Source organism: Aspergillus clavatus, genomic scaffold, assembly GCF_000002715.2.
Source record: "Aspergillus clavatus NRRL 1 1099423829805 genomic scaffold, whole genome shotgun sequence".
Taxonomy (NCBI): Eukaryota; Fungi; Ascomycota; class Eurotiomycetes; order Eurotiales; family Aspergillaceae; genus Aspergillus; species Aspergillus clavatus.
In genome coordinates, this window is record NW_001517094.1 from 776,614 (window position 1) to 797,045 (window position 20,432).

Here is a 20,432-nt window from a genome sequence, read left to right on the forward strand (position 1 = left end):
GTTGAGACCCCTCTTGGTTCCAACCTATTGTCCGTCATCATCATCATTGACTTTTGGAACTGCAAGCGGTACCATTCTCGCGCTTCTGAGTTCTGACGGTCCACTTGCGGACAGCAATGGTAATGATCAATGAGCTGCTCAATTTCACATTCTCGTGGATCACTTTGCTCAGTTGAAGACCAAGCTGGATTCGTGTGATTCGATGTTTATGTGCTTCAAACAGTTGTGCTAAACGCCTTGGCTGCCCAGCCATCACTGAGATCCTACCACTCAGCGGCTCGCTGGCTAGCTCATAGTTTCAGATTGGCTTGGGGAAGGATTCTGAGACCCGCGTATCAATACATTACACCGCCGATACAGCCATGCGTACTCCTGTAACTACGAATCCCAATACGGCAGTGTTGCCTCCATAGGTCCATACCGTACCGATGATTAATACATTAATGACTGCTCGAAGCCCTCTCCATCTTGCCAGTTGCCCCTAACACTTGATATCCTTACCTGTGCAAGGATAATCATCCTGTGTTTTGAATGAGATTCATTTCATTATCTCTATCATCAGGATCACTCCCTCCCATTTTAGCCTCAGTTTCACCTTGCTGGCTTGATTGCTTTCTCGGAGATCATCCAACACCTCCCGCCACTTTTCCCGAATCCGTCACGGTTCCGCAGGCCCAATAAACCAAAGCGGGACGACATCCGAGGGTGGACTCCCTGTGTGATCCCGCCCAAAATCGCCATCAAGGATCGCTCCTTCATGCTCGGTTCATCAGAGGAAACTCATAGTTCTCCTCCTCCTCTTCACCACTCTCCTTCTATCACAGACCACGATCGCGCTTCTACTCGGGATACGACACCCGTCACCACCCCCCTCGGGTTTGGCGTATCGTCCCGCAAACCAGTCAGGGAACAGGCCCTGGAACATTCGTGGGCTGGAAATTCACTCGACCCAGAAGACATTCATTCACCATACCACGATACTCGAGATTTTCGTACTCATCTGAAAGACGACCTCGACTTTCCTCTCTTTCCATCCTCACCGACCACCTTTGGCAAGATGGCAGGAACAGCTGCTCCCATCGACATTGCCACTCGTCAAACCTCTGTCTCTCCTCCGGGACAGCAGGCATCGAATTTAACATCTGCTCTGCAGAGAGCTGCCAATGGAGAGCGCACCGGGAGCATTTCTCATTCCAGTGGCGTGGGTCTCAACGTCTTCAAGGCCCCGCCTCCTCGCAAGGACTCAATCAGTGCAGCCACCGCGCAATGGGGCAATGGAACAAAACCAATTTCGATGGCGGGGTCCAACCGCGATAAACCCCGTCGAGAATCTCTTGCTGGGAGTTTAGTTGGTGGTATGAGTTGGGGAGGTGTGTCTGTAGGCAGCTGGATCCGTGATGAGTGAGTATCAGATCTGGCCCGCAGAGAGAGAAAAAAAAAATGCGGGGCTCTTGCCTTTGCGATACAGATACAGCTCAGAGAGCAGAGAACTGACATTTGCATCACTTCCATCTAGTATTATTATGACTGGCACTTCTCCATTCGCTTTTGGACAATCGCCCTCTTTCCACTCCTCCTCATACCTGCCGAAACTGGAAGCGAACTTCATGCGGGATTTTTCTTGCTGTGGAGTGACGCTTCCAACTCTTCACGATCTTTTGCAACACTACGAAGAAGCACATGCCACGAAATCGCCTCAGCAGAGTCATCGCCCAAGTCAAACTGATGGCCGAGCTGCGCTAGCCGCCGCGGCAATGGCACAACAACAGAACCAACAGCTTAACAATCAGGGTCGTGGTTTGCAGGTGGACAGAGGCTTGGATATGCAACGAAAATTGAGTCCGAATCCACCACTCCAGCAACACCCCGATTTAGATACCATCGATGACATGGAACTGGATGATGCCATGGGAGACATCGATCCGACCGCTTCGCAGATGTTCTCGAGCCAGGCGCGGGATAACACACAAGGAGGATACGGAACTCCTAACCCGAGGGTTCCGCAACTCAACTTGTCTATGCTCCCAAGCCATCAAGGTTTCAAGAGCTCGCAGCCCGGGACCCCAGTTCCTTCTGGACACCCTCTTTCCTTGCAGAACAATCCCACCGTATCTTCTGTGAATACACCCACTCTAATGGCGAACCCACTTCAAACCTCTCAGTTTCGGAACACACCAGACTCATCGGCGCCAGGCACTCCAGCAGAGCTGGACGAGAGCGTATTAGGCGGCTTCGGCGATCTAGCGATGCAAAACAACCCGATGATGCAAGGACAATCACAGTTCAGATTTGCTGGTGGTAATGACATGGTGGATCTCTGTATCGACGAGCCTGCGAAACGACTGTTCAGTCCTACTGGAGGACTCAACACGTCCAATGCGCACTTCAAACTTAGCGGAGCGCAATATGGTCCCAATAGTGAGATTGCCCGGCGCATCCGGGAGCAGCAGCTGCTGGCAGGCGTTCCCGATACCACGGCTCTACTCCCCAACGAAGAGCCCAAGCCTTTCAGATGTCCTGTCATTGGGTGTGAAAAGGCCTACAAGAACCAAAACGGTCTCAAGTATCACAAAGCTGTAAGTGAACCCATCTCCAAGCATGGTTTTTGCTGAGGTTCTAACTGTTTTTCGCTTGTAGCACGGTCACAACAACCAGCAATTGCATGACAACGCTGATGGAACTTTCTCGATCGTTAACCCTGAGACCTCCACACCATATCCCGGAACTCTGGGCATGGAGAAGGAGAAGCCATACCGCTGTGAAGTGTGCGGGAAGCGTTACAAGAATCTCAATGGTCTCAAATATCATAAATCGCACTCCCCGCCATGCAACCCCGATTTCCAGCTTGCCGCAGGTCGCAATCTGGCGTTCGGAGGAGGAGTCATGCAGGGGCAGAACATCAATGTTGCTGGGGCTGGCCTCCCCGGTATCGGCGAGGAAGGTCTTCTTTGAGGGGGTGACCTTTCTTTTCGCGATATCAGCCGCCTTTTCGATTGTCTTCTACGCTAATTTGACTCAAATGAACCTCACGGCCCTCGTCGCACTACATACGATTTAATGACCGGTTTAGGCTTGGAGTTGATATTGGTACGAATGTCTTGTCTTGCTCGGATGACAACAAGGGTTTTCTAGATGGCCATGTCATGGACTGTTGATAGAGCTTTTCGTTTCTCCATGGAAGCCTTTCATGACCTGTTCATTTGGTGGCGGGTCAATTTCTCGTTTCTTGTGATACTGTCGAATTGGTCTTGTTTTTCTACGAACCAGGTCACAATCTGTCGCGCTCAAATTTCCTTTGCCGCGTGCTCGAGAGAGGAAGAAGAATCGCATCGGGATTGAACCAACAGATGCTGACTACGACTGGATATTGCACTAACCAAGGAAGCCTCTACCCTGAACTTGCTTGTTCGACACATTTTTGCTCTATTGATTTCTCAGGGCGGCGGTTGTTGGATTCCTTGATCCTAGGGAGGAAACCAAAAAATTCAGAAAAAGTTCTCGGTATATTGGCGTCGACTCTTGTAGATAAGGGTTTTTTTCCTCTTCCTTTTTTCTTCTCTCCAGATTGGATTTTTTTTCTTTGTCTTTTTTTCCTCTCATGCGATCTTCATCCTTCTGCCTCGGTGGCGTTTCTGGAGTTTGTCTACTGCTCATCGCTGCTCGGCTTTTTCCCTACTGGATTTGCTAATTTTTTTGATAATAGAAACCTTTGTTTTATTTATTTTATTTTATTTTATTTTACTTCCCCTGCTTTCTTCTTTTCTGCTTGATTCCCTTTGACGTTCATTTGGTGTGCGAGGTTGGCCAGGATAAAAAAAGTTTTCCTTCTCTGAAAATATCAAGCTGCTGGTCTTCTTCTATGGTATATACTTGCGTAGGTCGTGTAGAGCAGACATCGAGCTTTGCGATATGCACAAAAGAGACCAGAAACCGCCGGATCATTTTTCATTGACTATTCTAGTACAAGCTAAAAGAAGATGAAGAAAGTGAACAAAAAGAGCAAGCCATCCTCATGTGCAAGCGCCGGGTTCAGGGTTTGAAAAGCAGATTTCGGCCGAGTGGCTGAGATCGTAAAATTGTTCAATCAGAGGTCCTTCGGTATTTCGTGAAAACGAGATCATGAGAGTCAGAAGAAAAGAAAAGAAAAATGAGAAAGTCAAACGCGTGCTCCTTGCCGTTCCAGGGGTGTATCAGATCAAAAATGACTAGATTGAGGTGGGTTTTCTTCTTTCTTCGAATATGTGAAACGTTCTGGGGGAAGAGTGTTGAAAGACGCACAAAGAAACGAGAAATCGAGGGGGTACACAGTGGAAGGTTTTGAGCTTCCAATCTGGGGCTGATACAGTCATTACCATTCGAATTCACCCTGGCCTTTGTGGAAGACATATCTGTTTCGCGTCAGCAACTGTAACCAATAATCGTGTGTAATGAGGACTGGACACTTACTCCTTGCCGCCTGTTGTCAGGATACCATCCTTCAAAGTGCACTTCCACTTGTTCTTCACGCGCTGCACTTTGTCGTATGTGCAGAGCATGACCTGCCCGACAGCGTCCTCGGCATCATGATCCTCGGCAACTAGGTCATCCGGGTCGTCGAGGTCGGAGTTGATGGCATCTTCATCGTCTTCCACCCTGTCATCATCTCCTCCTGGACCATCGAATTGGGCTCTTGGTCTCTCAGGACGCGCAAAAGGTGCGACGATACCCGAGGATTCCGCATCGATCGAAAGGAGATCCCGTCTCGATGTTGACGGCATGGACTGGCGTTCATCCAAAGGGGTGAGGAGACCGCCTCCTTCGAATTCAAGCATGCGCTGTCGAAGGTGGTCTCGTAGAAGCCTGTCACCCTCCCCATTCTGGCGTGCGGCAGCCTCGCGTCGTCGTGCAACCTCCGCTTTCCAGTCTGATAATGCATCGTCACAGGCACCATCCGTCTGGGAATTGTGCATATGAGGCTGGGGCGCGGACGGATAAGACGGTTCTTGCTTGATTTGAGGGATTTGACCATTGGCGATCTGTGGCGGGTTCTGGGGACGGGGTTGTCCGGGCATACCCATGGCGGCTTGAGACTGAGCCTGCAGTTGGCTGACCGAGCTAGCCGCGGCGGCACCATATCTCTGATGAAGCATATTGGCAGCCCGTTCTCGAGCAGATTGGGGGTTTGATGAAGGTACTGGCATCATGTTGTTCATATGTGGTAGGCCTGACTGGCCATTCAGACCAGGTTCGGTCTTGATATGAGGTGGTTGTCCCATTGGAGCAGGTGTCTGCATTGGGGGAACAGCTCCCGGGAGAGATTGGGGGTGTTGTTGCTGTTGCTGCGGCACATGTTGCTGCTGTGTTTGTATCAGGGGAGCAGGCCGAGGAGCATTTGAGGGAACTGGAGCTGTAGGTGGGAGTATTTGATTTTGATTCTGGGGAGGGGCGGGTTGTGGTGGTGCAGGATCCCAAGGAAAATGGGCAACACCCAGCGACGATAGCTTTTTTTGCCAGCTCTGTTTTGGTATGAGAATTCAGCAGCAATCCAGCTAAGCAAGGAAGAGATCAATAATAAAGATAAAGAAGATCTAGATCATGAAACATAAAACAAGTGCATGGGGGGGGGAGTATACTATGGAGGTGGAGGAGAAAAGGCCTTGGCGGACTAAACAACGCCCGCTCTAAAAACGGGCCAGAGAAGCGGGTAAAAGCGGCATGGTATAAAGAGACTCAAAAGCTGGTGGTTCCCCCAGAAGCAGCACCGCCTCCCGCAATCCTCGGACCCCCGCCTTGATGGGCCGGGAAAGTGAGCACGACAGCCCTTCAAGGCGATCATCGCTCATGAATCAAACGAAGCTCGAATTTGTGAAAAGCAAGGAGAAGAGAAGATAGAAGATTGTTTAACAAAAAACTCACCTTTCGCAGGTCTAACAGCGTCTGCTGGTCCACACCACTCTCCTCGAAATCGACCTGGGAGGCATCGCAGACCTCCTGGATGACACGGTCAAACACCGTGCCCTGCAAATCACCGGGTATAAGCCAACATCCTCATCATAAGACATCGAAAGACATCCAACAGCAAGACGGAAAATGGAAGAGAAGGGAAAGGAAGGCTGGATATCTTCCAGTGTCTTCCCCAAGCCAGGTAAGGCAGGACAGGGCAGGGGTTGTTCTAGCACTCACCACCTGCTGGTTGGACATGATTGCGGCAATGAAAAAAAAGGAACGCAACGAATGAGGACCACGTAGACAAGGTTCTTTTTTCTTATTTGTTTCTGCTCTGTTTTATCTCGACAGGCGAAGAGTTTTGTGGTTTCCTTGCTCTATCACAGGTGATGCTCCGTCGCAACGGGATCAGTTGCCACGGCCCCAATGCGACCGGTCAACCCCGACGGCGAACAATACCTGAACAGCTCCCGGGTTTGAGAACTGCGATTCTTGGAATCCCCTTCCTGCAGTCAATCAACTATAGTTTGAAATGTCAAGAAAGAGTGAGAAAATGTCACTCTGTGGGTGGAAATCAGCCGATGGAAAGAGCTCGCAGCGCAGCGTACTGTAGGGACTGGTTGAGGTCAAAGTCGCTCTCTCTGGGCGAAATCCATCCTCCCTCCGGACTGCTTAGTCATCGCCCAGCTCACTAGTGATGGTCCTCCCGTAGCCAGACATCCTTCCTTACTAGATCTATCTAGGTACTTCAATGACTGCTACTGTACCATCCCTTTAGACCCAAGCTCCGGTCGTTAAGATCTCATAGAGAAATTGATTCAAGTCCGGTGTCAATGGGAGTGTTGGAGTAACCTCGTTTGGATGTCAAGCTTGTTCCAGGTTGAATGAAGCAGAGCAATCCATACGAATCAGGCGAGTGAGAGTCAAAATGATCAATAACATCAATTAGTTACCCATAGTTCATACAAGAATCGAAGAGTGAGAAGATCAGCCCATAGCAACGCCGGTGACCTGCAAACGCCTCAAACAGATCCCAGACAGAAACCCCGAAAGCTAATGGAGAACCAACATGGAGGAAAAGCATTTCCCAAGCCCTTGAAATAGACACACAGAATCAACAGAATACGAAAAATAACTCTAAAAGTATCCATCTACCGGATAGTCATTGACTTGGTCATCTGAGCTTTGCTTCCAACACCGCCTTCTCGAGATGCCGAAGCACTAGTTCCAGCCTTGCGCTCAAAGATCTTCCAGAACTTCAAGCTCTCATCAGCAGCGGCAGTAGCCAGCAACTGACCGTCAGGGCTCAGGCAGCTGTGAAGGACTCGGGTCTCGTGAGCAGGGATCTCAACGTTGCGAACCAAGGTGGGATAGCTCCAGATGCTGAGGGAGTTATCGGGGAACCCGCTGGAGCTGACAATCTCCCGGTAGTGGTTGCTCCATCTCAAGCTGGTGACCTGAGAGCCGGTATCAATGCTGTTGGTACGGGCACCAGTGGTGGTGTTCCAGAAGTGGATGTGACGGTCGTAGGAGCCTCCGCCAGTAGCAAGAAGGTTCAATTGCCAAGGGCACCAGCTCAGAGCCTTCACAGCGGCGCGGTGGTTAGTCTTGGTGAACTTGGGGGCACTGAGAGACCGGGCATCCCAGATGTTAACTAGGTTGTCGTTACCACCAGTAGCGAGCTGCGCGCCATCAGGCCGCCATTCGAGACCACACACTTCCGAAGTATGGGAGACGAGCTCTGCAACCTTGTGTTGAGCAATACGAACATCGTGGTTGAAAACAAGACCGCTACGGGCACCGGTCGACAGAGTGTGCTTGGACCAACCCATGACTCCAACACGGGAATCATGGCCAAACATACTCCGCAGCTTTGTGCCCTCCTCCACATCCCAAATCTGGACCTCTCCAGTACCGAGACCAACTCCGACATATGCACCATCGCCACTCCACTTGACGCTGCTGATGTAGGTGTCAGGAGCAGACTCCAGCAAGCAGCTCACAGTCCCCGACTCTGCCGACCATACATAGACATTGCGCTCGAGACCAATAGCAACCTGGTTTCCCGAGCTCCAGTCCAGCAAGTTAAGATAGTAATCATCCAGCAGGCCCGGGGCATCCAAGACACGCTCAGGAGCGGTTTGCACTCTCCGACGAAACTGGGACGACTTGGACTTGCTCGACTTCAAAGGACGATTGTACTGAGCGCGCAAGTCAATGGGCTTGGAAGATTCTGGGGGTGGTGGCTTGAAGGCAAGAATGCGAGTGTTGAGATTGACGCCGCACGCATCAGCCAGTGACGATTCGTAAGCGACAGCATCAGGCGCGGGCCGGGTGTATGAAGTTGTGCTGTCGTTATCCTCAAGCCCCAGGTTCTCCAGGGCAGCGGTGAGATCGTCGTCTGTGCCGCGGCCGCCAATGTCAAATGCGCTCGCAGCACTCGCCAGGACCGACGATCCTTCATTACTGCTCGACTTGGGGCGTTGGTTCTCTTCGGGCTTGGCCGTTCCAGCTGTTGCCAGCCCTTCGCTAGCGGTACGGTTGGGAATGAACCGGTCGCCAGCATTGTGAGAGATGCGGACGGTAGTCTTGCCAGATCTCGTGGTGCGAGTGGAAACCTCCTTTCGCACTCGCTCCTTCGACGAGGGCGACTGAGCTGACGTCGGACCGGTACCGGTCAATGACCAATCTGACACACCGAGCTCCAAATGCCGGGGAGACTTGCGAACCCTGGCAATGTTTGATTTGATGGGTTTGGGAGACTCGCGGTACGCCCTTGATGTTTTCGAGATCGACTTGGCAAAGTATGAGGAAAGGTTACCGCCGTAGACGGAACGGTTATTGTCTTTTGCCCCATCGGCGGATTGACGAGGGGGAGTAAAGGGAGATGAGCGATTCGGTGTGAGGCTAGTTGTTCGTGTATGAGGAGATGGTGTGAGAGGCATGCGGCCGCCAGCGGTCTTGGATGAGAACAGTCCGTGGTGGGACTTCACCGGAGTTGATATCAATGGAGTAGCCATGTTTTAGGATGCGACAATCTCCGAGCAGCGATATATCAGAGCTTTACCAGAGGTGAAGGGGATTCTTTTTCTTTTTCTTTTTCTTTTTTTTTCCTGATTTTGATTGCCAAGTCCTGTCAATCAATGACCACGCAGATCTAAGACACAACGAAATAGTAGTTGATGCCGGTATAGAAGAAGCCAAAAGAACATATACTATGCAAAAAGATATCAGATACGAACGTAACTGAGGAAGATAGCAAAGAAAAGAGAGATTCTGGGAGCAGAGATCCAGAGATCCAGGGGAATAAATACAATGTATAGTTCTTTCTCCCCATGGCAACGGTTACCTGAGGTACGGCTGTACTAACACCGATATGGCTAGCGTAAACGTGACATGCGGCTCTTTCCCTCTTTGGGCGTCGATCGTCTTGGCATTTTCTCTGCCTGCTTCATCCTTATCGTCATCGCATCCCACCCTCTGATCCGATCTTATCGGAGAATGCTGTGTCAAGGCCTGAAGAGAAGCACTTCCAAGTTCCAACACTGATATGTGTGTTGAGTCTGTCTGTGTTTATTTTATCTCTCTGGCAGCTGTGCTGTTTAAGTGCTCGCAAACAGCATATCTTCCTCCAAACGCCTGATGGCGCGGCAACCGTCCTCCGCAGCTACCAGTAATAGTAACGCTCCCTTGGCATCCACCGCATTTGTCTCCCATTTCCGCGAGGACCCACACTTTTGGATCAGATCATCCAGAGGTTCGAACCCCATGGCATCCGTCTCCTTTGCTCATCAGAGACCCCAGAGCGCATATCTCATGCCTACCAGTCCAGCAAAGGGTCGCCGTGGGAGCACGGATTATCGTCCGGTCATTCGGAAGGCTCAGGGCAATGTTCCCGCATGTCTTGTCAATGCGTCAGTGACGTATTGCAACAACGATCAGATCTATGCTTTTGGAGGGTTCGATCAATTTACTGATGAAGGTTGATATTTTCCCGTTTCCTCTACTAGAAAACTCCTGTGGTGTTCGCTTGTCTGAAGTGCTAATTCTCGTCCTTGAGATAGTGTACAACCATGTCCTGAGATTGGATTTGAAAACGCTTCGGTGGGAACTAGTAGACAATTATGGCGATATTCCGGGTGTTCGGATGGGTAGGTCTCATCACCCCATGGCTTGCTTCTCTTCGGACTTTACTGAGACCTTCCTCTCCTTGTGATAGGCCATACTGCTACTCTGTACCAAGGCGACAAACTCATAGTCTTTGGGGGAGAAAATGAACACCGTGAATACCTTTCCGATATCGTTATTCTGCATATCCCCACCTCCACCTGGACCCAGCCGGAGATTCGGGGACAAATACCGCGCGGCAGGGGGCGTCATGCTGCTGTGATTTACGACGAGAAACTGTTCGTGATCGGCGGCGTCACGGGAGAGAACAATGTGATCCTCGACGACCTATCATACCTCGATCTCAAGACGTGGACTTGGTCTCGGAGTTGGAGATTCACAGCCCGGTTCGACCACACTGCCTGGGTTTGGGGCGATCGCCTATGGATTTTTGGGGGTCTCGATCCAGATATGGAACGCACAACGGATATCTGGTGGCTTGATCTCAAGGGCTCTCCGTTTCTTGGAACGTCATCCTCAAATGGTACTATGGAATCTCCTGGGACAACGGGCAGGATGACCCAGAGCCCCGATACGATGTATAGTAGCCCAACACAACAGTTGCCAGGTCGGTCCGGGAGCTACGCCGCGAATTCTGGAAGTGTGCAAGTGCGCGGTTCAGGTCGGCGAAAGCCCATTGCCCCCGGCGCCATCTCTTGTTTGAAATTTCGCTCCGGGCCTCATGTCCCTACACTGTGTTCTGGAACCCACTTTCAGGCGTATGCATCAGGTGTCCTTCTGGATCTGATCACTCCGTCTGAGACAGTAAGAACCTACGAGTGCAATTTGTCATCCCTAGAGCTCGACACCCTGCGATGGCAGAAATTAGCCGACGGACAGGAGATTTTCAAGCCCGGTTATCGATGGCATTACTGTACAGTCAACCCAAATGGTACGCAAGCCTGGTTGCTAGGGTGTAGCCTTGATGCTGGGGGCACACCCGGCACCAGTGACGAGAATCACATGAGCCAAGTGCTTTGTATTGACCTGGAGAAATATGGTCTCCTCGGCAATGAGCTGACGACCTTCTCTCCTGACCAGGGTCGGGTCATGGGGTCAGAAGGGTCAGGACTGCCGCCTCTCTCTGGACTGGGTGCGGATTTGTCGGCCGTGTTCGACCAGTCACCCCAATCTGGGAGTGATGCTGACTTCATCATCACTGCCAACCCGGATGACCTGGAATCTCTAGAAGAAGCGACAGCAGAAGATGCCTCTCCCTCCCAAACCCAACCGGAATTCCTGCCGCCCAATGCCCCCACTTCGCCTCCGATCCATGTGCATCGGATCATCCTACAGCTTCGATGGCCACATTTCAAGCGATTGTATTCTGCGCAGATGGCGGAGTATCACTCGAAGCGCATGCACATCCCAGAACCTTACTCTGTTGTGCGCGCGTTTCTCTACTATCTGTATACCGACAGCATTTCGGGGCATCCGGAGTATTGCTCCAGCATCATCGACGTGGCCGGGATGCTTGTGATGGCGAATTTGTACGACATGCCGAAGCTGCGCCTTCTCTGCGTCAATCGCCTGAGCCGGGAGCTCGATGTGGAGAACGCGGCCATTGTGTGGGAAAGGGCCGGGCGGACTAATGAGGATTGGCTGATGCGCCGTGCAGCTCAGTTCTGCCTTAGCCACTGGGGGCGCATTGTCCGGACCGAGGGCTTCAAATCACTCAGCCGTCAGAGCTTAATCGAACTGTGCGAGGTAGTTGACATGGAGGGCCGGATTGTGGCCGGACCCGAATTGGAACTAGTCGGTGCACTTGGAACGGAAGGGCTTGATCTCAGCAGGGATGCCAAACGGTCGCGGCCGTCGATTGGGGGCGCTATGACGGACGACCTGGACGATCTCGATGGCGATGAGGTCGACGGGATGGAGATTGCATAAGGGCTTGAGGCTACGAGCGACCCATACCTTCCAGGTGCATCCGAGAGAAGCTCAGCACGCCAACCAACTATATTCTTCCTTTAATCACTCACTTGACGGGCGGGTTTTTTTTTTTTATGATTTTTCCCCCTGGCCTCAAGGATACGAGATACAATGAACCCTTCTCCGTATAGCGGAAATTTTAGCAATGAGCCTTTTCCCCAGCTCGTACCAGAGCAGTCATGAGACCATGATGGATATACGAAGAGCAAACTCGATAGATAGATAGTTCCGATAGCTTAACTGTTGTATCATGAAACCTTTCTCTCTCTTTTCTTTTTCCTTTTCCCGATGTTCTACCGGACAGGCAGACACAGTTCTGCCGTTGACCTTTTCCACGCTCCAATCATCCAGTGCAATGCCTTTCACCTTAGCCGGTTTTGGCGGGCCGTCCTGCCGCGGCTGCTGGTGCTGCCAATGCGATGGTGGCTTCTGCTGCTCAGTCTGTCCTGCTCATCCTACTAACCCAAATCCATCAATTCAGACAGATATTCCACGATGCGAGTCCACCCCTCTTTGGTAGACTCCACCACCGGGGCGTGGCTATTCTGATTTCTGCTCAAGTGTTAAATGATTAAATCCTTCTGATCGATAAAAATGTTTTATTGGAAAAGTCTCTCCACATCTCTCTGATTATTCCGGCCGCGCTTCTGCTTCCTGAACCAACTGGGTAAGCTGTCGACAAGGTCTTCCTTTTCTGGGGAGCTCCAGTCTCTGACTCCGTACTCATCATGGTTGGATCCAGAGCAGGGTGCCCTCGGGGTGATCCATGAACCCGGGATCCAGGATTTGGCATGCACTGTTGGTCCATTTTGTCCACTTTGCTGATGATTCTCCAGTCGTTCCTCTTGCCCTCTCACCCGCCCTGCCTTTCCATTGCCTGATTGAGACGGGCTCCGGGAGAATGTCCTGACGACGAGAGAGACAGAGGGAGAGGGAGAGAGAGACACATCATAGAAGGATTTAAATATCCGGTCACTACCCTCTCCCGTTGTTTACTCGAGAGTCATATCCCACGCCCGACGTCTGCCTCTTTACCACTCTGCATTAAAGGAAAGAAGCCAGCTGTCCCCGATTTCGATTCCAACCCTCTCCAGCACTAGAAATCCATTCACGATGGGCTCCACACCTGCCTCTACTCTTCCTGCTGATTTCCTCTGGGGATTTGCAACCGCTAGGTATTTCGCAATCTCCTGGACTGCTTGTGGTTGATTCGCGCTGATTGTTTACTTCGATCTTTAGTTACCAGATCGAGGGAGCTGTGGAGGAAGACGGACGTGGCCCATCCATCTGGGATACCTTTTGCAAAATCCCCGGTAAAATCGCTGATGGATCCTCTGGTGTCGTGGCGTGCGACTCTTACCACCGCACCCAGGAGGATATTGCTCTGCTGAAGGGGTGCGGTGCGCAGGCGTACCGTTTCTCGATCTCTTGGTGGGTTTTCTTATCCTTGCATTTAGAGAAACTCTATTCATTTATTTTTTTGTTTTCCGCTCTTTCCAAGCCCCGCGCCCGAAAAAGAAATACTAACGGCGCATTTTGTCCCATCCAGGTCGCGTATCATCCCCAAGGGTGGCCGCAACGACCCTGTCAACGAAAACGGTATCCAGCACTATGTGAAATTTGTCGATGACCTGCTCGCCGCCGGCATCACCCCCCTCGTCACCCTCTACCATTGGGATCTCCCCGATGAGCTCGACAAGCGCTATGGTGGCCTCTTGAATAAGGAAGAGTTCGTTGCCGATTTTGCTAACTACGCCCGCATCATGTTCAATGCCTTCGGCTCCAAAGTGAAGTACTGGATTACTTTCAACGAGCCCTGGTGCAGCAGTGTCCTCGGCTATAACGTCGGTCAGTTTGCTCCTGGCAGGACCAGTGATCGTTCCAAGAGCCCCGTGGGTGATGGCTCGCGCGAGCCCTGGATCGTCGGCCACAATCTCCTTGTCGCTCACGGCGCGGCGGTCAAGATCTACCGGGAGGAGTTCAAGGCCAGAGATGGGGGGGAGATCGGTATCACACTCAACGGTACGTTAGATATTTTCTGCGATCCTTCCCCCACAGACAGCACAAAAGCGACTAGTAAGCTCACGAACGCGACTAGGTGACTGGGCAGAGCCTTGGGACCCGGAGAACTCCGCGGACGTCGAGGCCTGCGACCGCAAGATTGAATTCGCCATCTCCTGGTTCGCCGACCCCATCTACCACGGCAAGTACCCCGACAGCATGATCAAGCAGCTGGGCGACCGCCTGCCCACATGGACGCCCGAGGACCTCGCGCTCGTCCACGGCAGCAACGACTTCTACGGCATGAACCACTACTGCGCCAACTACATCAAGGCTAAGACGGGCGAGCCCGACCCGAACGACGTGGCCGGCAACCTCGAGATCCTGCTCAAGAACAAGAACGACGAGTGGATCGGCCCCGAGACCCAGTCGCCCTGGCTGCGGCCCCAGGCCCTCGGCTTCCGCAAGCTGCTCAAGTGGCTCAGCGACCGCTACAACCAGCCCAAGATTTACGTCACCGAAAACGGCACCAGTCTCAAGGGCGAGAACGACCTGCCCGTCGACAAGCTGCTGGACGACGAGTTCCGCGTGCAGTACTTCCGCGACTACATCGGCGCCATGGCCGACGCGTATACCCTGGATGGTGTCAATGTCCGGGCCTACATGGCCTGGAGTTTGATGGAGTGCGTTTCTTCCCTCTTCCTCTAACCCCCCATGACCATTACCAGCTCCAAACAATTCACTAACCATGCTCTCCCTCCGATTAGCAACTTCGAATGGGCCGAAGGCTATGAGACCCGCTTCGGCGTCACCTACGTCGACTACGAGAACGACCAGAAGAGAATGCCCAAGAAGAGCGCCAGGCTCATCGGCGACATCTTCAACCAGTACATCGAGAAGGCGTAGATTGGAATGTCCTCCCCCTTCCCCCCATATGGCCGTGAAAGGCAGGTTCTTGGATGGCGGAAACATGAACCATTTACAGTCTACCATCTACCATCCATCCCCTTGTATGACATGAAAGCGAAGGATATGAAACGCGTGTATATAGAACCCAACCCAACAATGATGATTCTCCAATTTTCCAAATCCAACCTCTGGCCGGGGCTGTTTTTTTTCCCTTGTCTACAAATCTACATACAGTAATCTATCTACATGATACATGCCACTACCACGTGCATTATTCCTCGCCCGTCGCAAGTCGCAAGCCACAGCTTCGCCAGCACTAACTAGTAGTTAGTACTATAGGGAAGTGTGGAGTCCCTAGAGAGGAAGGACGCTTGCTCCGTAGTAGTTACTCAGAAGTGAGAACTAGTTCCTAACTTCCTAGTCCTACGGAGTAGTAGTTAGTACCCACACTCCCGAACCCTGGCTTTAGGACTAACCCTATTAAGGAACGGAGTCTGGCTTCGGAATCCTGCCAATTCCGATGCGGGATTCTTGATTTCCGCGCCTGAAGTGTTCTGACTCCGTTTGGTGGGCAAACTTGCACTAGTGCATTAATGCATGATGCATCACGTGGACCTGTTATCTGAGCGCCTCAGTTCTCCACAACTCCAAACACTCCCTGCTGCTACTGCTAGCCTGCTGGGCTGCTGGGCTGTTTGGTTAGGGCCGTGGGCTTAACTGAACTAACTAACTAACCTGGACTGGGGTTTGGGTACTTTGTACGGACTGGACCACGGAGTTTGTTGGCTCTTTGAGCGTATAGATAGATAGATAGATAGATAGATAGATAAATGGATAAGTTCTGGGGGAAATTATTTGGGGTATTATATAACCGGTCTCGATACTTCTACTGGCAATCGTTCTATAAAGCATAACGGAAGTTCTTCGACTGCATATCCGTCAGATCCTTGAAGCCATCGAGGACGGCGGCTTCCTCGCGCATGCTGGGGCTCTCGCCTGCAGGAGCCCTCCTGTCCCGCCGCTTGTTTTCCCACTTCATGTAGAAGTACGCTGCGCCGGCCAGCACGATCATCCCGGCGTAGCAGATCAGGAGTCCCAGCAGGGCGGACTGATAGCGGGGCTTCTCGCGCGCGAAGAAGATGTTGGCTCCCGCGACGTTGCCGGCCGCGTACATGGTGAACCACAGGCCGTTGGCCATCGAGCGCTTCGTGTGTCCGCCCACGTTGGTGGCGAGCAGATTCCACGACACGATGACCGGTGCCCCGACGATGTACTGCAGCCAGGTGCAGCCGACCAGGGTCCAGCGGTGCTCGAGGCTGGTGAATCGGATGCCGAGGAGGCCGCCGAACGGGATGAGACACACAACGGCGAGGACGATGCAGCGCGAGTCGCGCACATATGTCGAGATCAAGCCGCAGATGGGCACCACGACCACTTCGATGGCTCCCGTGGGGAGCTGGAGAAGCGTCGCGTAGATGCCGTCGAAGCCGAAGCCCTTGATGAGGGACGAGGCAAAGTTCGAGACCCCGCCGTTGATGACGCCGCAGCCGATTCCGATGCACACACAGAAGATGACTTTGGGGTCGTAGATGGCTTCCACCGCCTGGCGCGGCTTGATCTGCTTGGTCTTGACGCCGATCATGTTCTCTGACACGCGCTGGACCGCCACGACGCGTTGCCGATGGGTGAGGAACTTCGCTGTGCTGGGTGAATCGGGCATCAGCCAGAGGAACAGGCAGCCGGTCAAGAGGTTGATCAGTCCGATGGTCAGGAAGATGAGCTGCCAGCTATGCAGGCTGGTGTTGTGCGAGTGGCCCAGTCCGAATCCAAGCAGGGCTCCAACCATCGTGGCCATGCCGTTTCCGGACAGCCAAAGACTCATCCGCAGCGGTTGTTCGGATCGCTTGTAGAACATGGATGTGAAGTTCATCACTGTTCTGGTCAGTCTCCTGCTCCATGCACTGTCTATTGGGTGGATCCTTACTGCACGGGCTGACACATGCCTCAGCCATGCCCAGCAGGAATCTCAGAACAAGAATCCCCGCATAATTCTTAGCACCGACGTGGGCGATGACAAGTCCGGCCCAGATTATGATGACCACGCCCATGTACTTTGCCAGAGGCAATCGCTGGATCAAGAGGTTTGCGGGAATGGCCCAGAAGAGGTAGCTTTCACAGGTTCAGCCATCTCCCACACGTCGAGTAGGGCAGAATCAACGTACCCAAAATTGAAGATGGCTGCAACCCAGGAGTATCTCTGACCTTCGAGACCCAGGTCCGGGATCAGAGTATACGCAGAGGCATAGTTCAGCGACAGCTTGTCTATGGATCACCATCGCTGTTAGCCGGGTTCCTGTTCAGCGTAATTGACAGGTTTCTTACCCAGAAACTGCAGGACATATGTCAGATATAGCTAATCACAGGATCAGTTAGTGACCCAGCATCAACAATCATGCGAAGAACGGTTCATGTCCAACCATAGGTAAGATCCGCCGATCCAACAGCTTGCGCACAACTTTTCCCTCTTCCTCCAGCTCCTCGGCTGTCAATTGTTCGCCCTCTGCATAGAGGTCGGCTCCGATATCTCGAATCTCCCCAGAGACAGCATCGCCCTTCTGCTCCACACTGTCGGAGCTCTGTACGTCCGCCTCATCAGTCTTCTTGAAGTCGGACATGGTTGCGATATGGATCGTCCTCAATGTAACAATGTCGACTCTCTACCCAGTGAGTGGGATTCTGGATTCTTCGAGCATCGTGTCATTGTACCCTCCGTTATAAATATGCCCTGAGACCATAAGGTACTGTCCTGTTATCAGCTGCTTGGAGATAATAGGTCAGGATCACTATCTCCGCACGCCTATCATGGCCTCTTATCGTAAATTGCATTGCATGCCAAGCTCATCCCCCGCACAAACGCGCAAAGAGGGCGAGCTAGAATCCCAGCGGACTAAAGTCCGACGGGTTACCCCAATCTATCTATCTGGTCAAGGAATGTGTAATCCAGATTGGCTTGATTGGACGGCATCAGAATGAATCGGCACTTCCAGGAGACTGATATGCGAAATATGAGTTGGATCCTGATTCGACAGCGCGGACAACATCCGCTCCCGTCATTCTGATATGCCTTCGGAATCGAAAGCAATGAGCTGCCCATGCATAGTCGACGATCCATTTAGCATCAGGTCAAATACGGACAATGTGATCCACGAATGGATAAGTTTCATGTAACACGAAGATTACCTTCGCTTGCAGGTTCGCCAACCTAGCTATAAAGACACCGAGATCGTTCAGTTGTTGGGATGCGGATTTGAATCCTCAATCACCCGGTCTAGAAAAGCCCATCGCATTCTTGATCTTGCAATGAGCATCGTAAGCTTCCTGCGATAAGGCTTTTCTGCGTGAAGCTCGGCTAATGGCTTGAACTCAGAAAGAAGCTTCCGAGAGCACAACAGAGACGTTCAGTCTCGTTGATGCTAGTATCTCGGATCTTCAGCACGCTCTGAACTCGGGATGGATAACAAGCGTCGATTTGGTCGCAAGATACCTCCAACGGATAAGCGTATATGATGCTTCCGGGCTCACATTGAGCGCCATTCCCATTCTGAATGCATCCGTCTTCGAGGAAGCGGCCGCTTCGGATGCTCGACGAGCCGCCAGCTTACCACCTAGATTCCTGGAAGGCATTCCGTATCTAGTCAAGGATAACGTCAAAGTGAAAGGAATGCCAATCGCCAACGGATCGCCGGCCTTTGAAAGTCTTATCGCCACGGAAGATGCAGCATGCGTTCAGATTCTGAGAGAGGCAGGTGCGGTCCTTCTGGGGCGGACAAATATGCCCGCTATGGCATATGGAGGGATGCAGCGCGGTTGTTATGGCCGGGCTGAGAGTCCTTACAACCCGGAGTACCTAACAGCTGCGTATGCATCAGGATCGTCCAACGGGTCCGCGACGGCTACAACGGCCAATTTCTGTGCTTTTAGCTTAGGAACTGAGACTGTCTCCTCGGGCAGGTCTCCTGCTTCGAACAACGCCATTGTTGCTTATACCCCGTCCAAGGGCTTGTTGCCTCTTCGCGGAGTATGGCCACTATATCCGACTTGTGACGTTCTTGTGCCACATACTCGCACCATGTCCGATCTCTTCCATGTCCTTAATGTGTTGGCAGTTGCGGATAAAACCCCGCACGGTGACTTCTGGAACGAGCAGAAGATAATCACTATCCCTTCTGTGGCAGATACTCGGCCAGACAAGTTCATGGAGCTTGAGGGCAGGCGCTCACTGGAAGGGAAAAGGATCGGAGTACCAACCATGTACATTGGCGGCGCCTGTTCTCTCCCAGACAAAGTGTGCACAAGGCCATCCATCTTGAAGCTCTGGGAGACAACCAAGGGTGCTCTGGAAGCCTGTGGTGCCACGGTAGTCGAAGTGGATTTTCCACTGGTAACAACTTATGAAGCCAAAGCTCATACAGGCCAACTCGTCAACGTCGACGGTCTTCCGGAAGGCTGGCCTGCAGTCGAAAGATGTCAGCTAGTTGCCCATGCTTGGGACGACTTCTTATCTTGCAACGGGCAGGCCGGGTTGAACTCCCTTTCTTGTGTTGATCCTGACACGATATTCCCCCTCGCTCCGGGCTCTCTTCCCGGGGCCCCTGACGCAGCAAACGCGCTCAAATGGCACGAGATGGTTGAATATCCCCAGAAGAGACATGACTCGATCTTCCAATTTCCGAAGCTAGCACAAGCGCTAAATGCACTGGAGAATGCTCGAAAGGAGACACTGGAGAAATGGATGGATTGCCATAATCTGGATGCGGTCGTGTTCCCTGCGAACGGGGATGTCGGACGCGCCAACGCGGACAAAGACCCTGACTCTTCTCTCTATGCCTGGCAGAATGGGGTTAAATACTCCAATGGCAACCGGCCAATTCGTCACCTAGGTGTGCCCACGGTGTCTGTGCCGATGGGCTTAATGGAAGACACAAGGATGCCGGTAAATCTGACCTTTGCAGGCAAGGCATATGAGGACAACAACCTCCTGCGCTACGCGTTTGCCTTTGAGCAGGCGACTAAACATCGTGTGGCTCCACCTCTTGTACCTGAGCTGGACTCTGATTTCATCAGTAAGAGCGTCCCTCATTACCGTTCAGAGACTTGCGCGCGGACACACTTGCCTCAGCTTCATGTTGTGGTGCAGTCGAAAGAACTCTCCAACTCAAACGTTCATCTTGAAATCCAAGGGACCCTGCAGATATCTGGTGATTCGAAGTTGGAGCGCATCTCCTGCTATGTCAATGGGATCTGCACGGATATCAAGGTCGAGGCTGAGAGATGGAGTCTGGCAACAACATATCCAGCATCGCCCCGTGACAGCACGTGGTCTCGGTGGACAAGCCCTGCTTCGAAACAGACAATCATTGTCCTTGTAGCTTATACGGATGACGGCCTAGCGAATGGGAAATTGCTCCTCTTGTAACTTAATGATATCTTTCATATGG

General features: G+C 52.1%; 7 protein-coding genes across 7 annotated transcripts, besides 7 other annotated features; 4 read left to right on the forward strand and 3 right to left on the reverse strand.

The window, feature by feature from the left end:
* Window positions 1-757: 757 nt before the first annotated feature.
* On the forward strand, window positions 758-2,952 carry ACLA_020620 (zinc-coordinating transcription factor SFP1; the record flags this gene model as incomplete). Its single annotated transcript, XM_001268780.1, has 3 exons — window positions 758-1,401; window positions 1,517-2,576; window positions 2,638-2,952. The coding sequence occupies 3 exons, from the start codon at window positions 758-760 to the stop codon at window positions 2,950-2,952; spliced, it is 2,019 nt and encodes a 672-aa protein (XP_001268781.1).
* A 756-nt stretch (window positions 2,953-3,708) lies between these two features.
* Window positions 3,709-3,744: a microsatellite.
* Window positions 3,713-3,740: a microsatellite.
* Window positions 3,745-4,348: 604 nt separating the features above from the next.
* ACLA_020630 (transcription initiation factor IIA large subunit) lies at window positions 4,349-6,180 on the reverse strand (the record flags this gene model as incomplete). The annotated part of the gene is made up of 4 exons (XM_001268781.1): window positions 4,349-4,388; window positions 4,447-5,495; window positions 5,896-5,997; window positions 6,163-6,180. The coding sequence occupies 4 exons, from the start codon at window positions 6,178-6,180 to the stop codon at window positions 4,349-4,351; spliced, it is 1,209 nt and encodes a 402-aa protein (XP_001268782.1).
* An 896-nt stretch (window positions 6,181-7,076) lies between these two features.
* ACLA_020640 (WD40 repeat domain-containing protein) lies at window positions 7,077-8,945 on the reverse strand (the record flags this gene model as incomplete). Its single annotated transcript, XM_001268782.1, has 1 exon — window positions 7,077-8,945. The coding sequence occupies one exon, from the start codon at window positions 8,943-8,945 to the stop codon at window positions 7,077-7,079; it is 1,869 nt and encodes a 622-aa protein (XP_001268783.1).
* A 62-nt stretch (window positions 8,946-9,007) lies between these two features.
* Window positions 9,008-9,036: a microsatellite.
* Window positions 9,008-9,037: a microsatellite.
* Window positions 9,038-9,567: 530 nt separating this feature from the next.
* Window positions 9,568-11,982, forward strand: ACLA_020650 (Kelch motif domain protein; the record flags this gene model as incomplete). Its single annotated transcript, XM_001268783.1, has 3 exons — window positions 9,568-9,907; window positions 9,990-10,076; window positions 10,145-11,982. The coding sequence occupies 3 exons, from the start codon at window positions 9,568-9,570 to the stop codon at window positions 11,980-11,982; spliced, it is 2,265 nt and encodes a 754-aa protein (XP_001268784.1).
* A 956-nt stretch (window positions 11,983-12,938) lies between these two features.
* Window positions 12,939-12,968: a microsatellite.
* A 169-nt stretch (window positions 12,969-13,137) lies between these two features.
* Window positions 13,138-14,931, forward strand: ACLA_020660 (glycoside hydrolase family 1 protein; the record flags this gene model as incomplete). Its single annotated transcript, XM_001268784.1, has 5 exons — window positions 13,138-13,199; window positions 13,264-13,455; window positions 13,574-14,046; window positions 14,123-14,708; window positions 14,793-14,931. The coding sequence occupies 5 exons, from the start codon at window positions 13,138-13,140 to the stop codon at window positions 14,929-14,931; spliced, it is 1,452 nt and encodes a 483-aa protein (XP_001268785.1).
* Window positions 14,932-15,732: 801 nt separating this feature from the next.
* Window positions 15,733-15,762: a microsatellite.
* Window positions 15,733-15,771: a microsatellite.
* A 64-nt stretch (window positions 15,772-15,835) lies between these two features.
* On the reverse strand, window positions 15,836-17,609 carry ACLA_020670 (putative MFS allantoate transporter; the record flags this gene model as incomplete). The annotated part of the gene is made up of 5 exons (XM_001268785.1): window positions 15,836-16,866; window positions 16,919-17,103; window positions 17,157-17,256; window positions 17,317-17,347; window positions 17,412-17,609. The coding sequence occupies 5 exons, from the start codon at window positions 17,607-17,609 to the stop codon at window positions 15,836-15,838; spliced, it is 1,545 nt and encodes a 514-aa protein (XP_001268786.1).
* A 685-nt stretch (window positions 17,610-18,294) lies between these two features.
* Window positions 18,295-20,410, forward strand: ACLA_020680 (amidase family protein; the record flags this gene model as incomplete). Its single annotated transcript, XM_001268786.1, has 2 exons — window positions 18,295-18,303; window positions 18,362-20,410. The coding sequence occupies 2 exons, from the start codon at window positions 18,295-18,297 to the stop codon at window positions 20,408-20,410; spliced, it is 2,058 nt and encodes a 685-aa protein (XP_001268787.1).
* Between the last annotated feature and the right edge of the window lie 22 nt (window positions 20,411-20,432).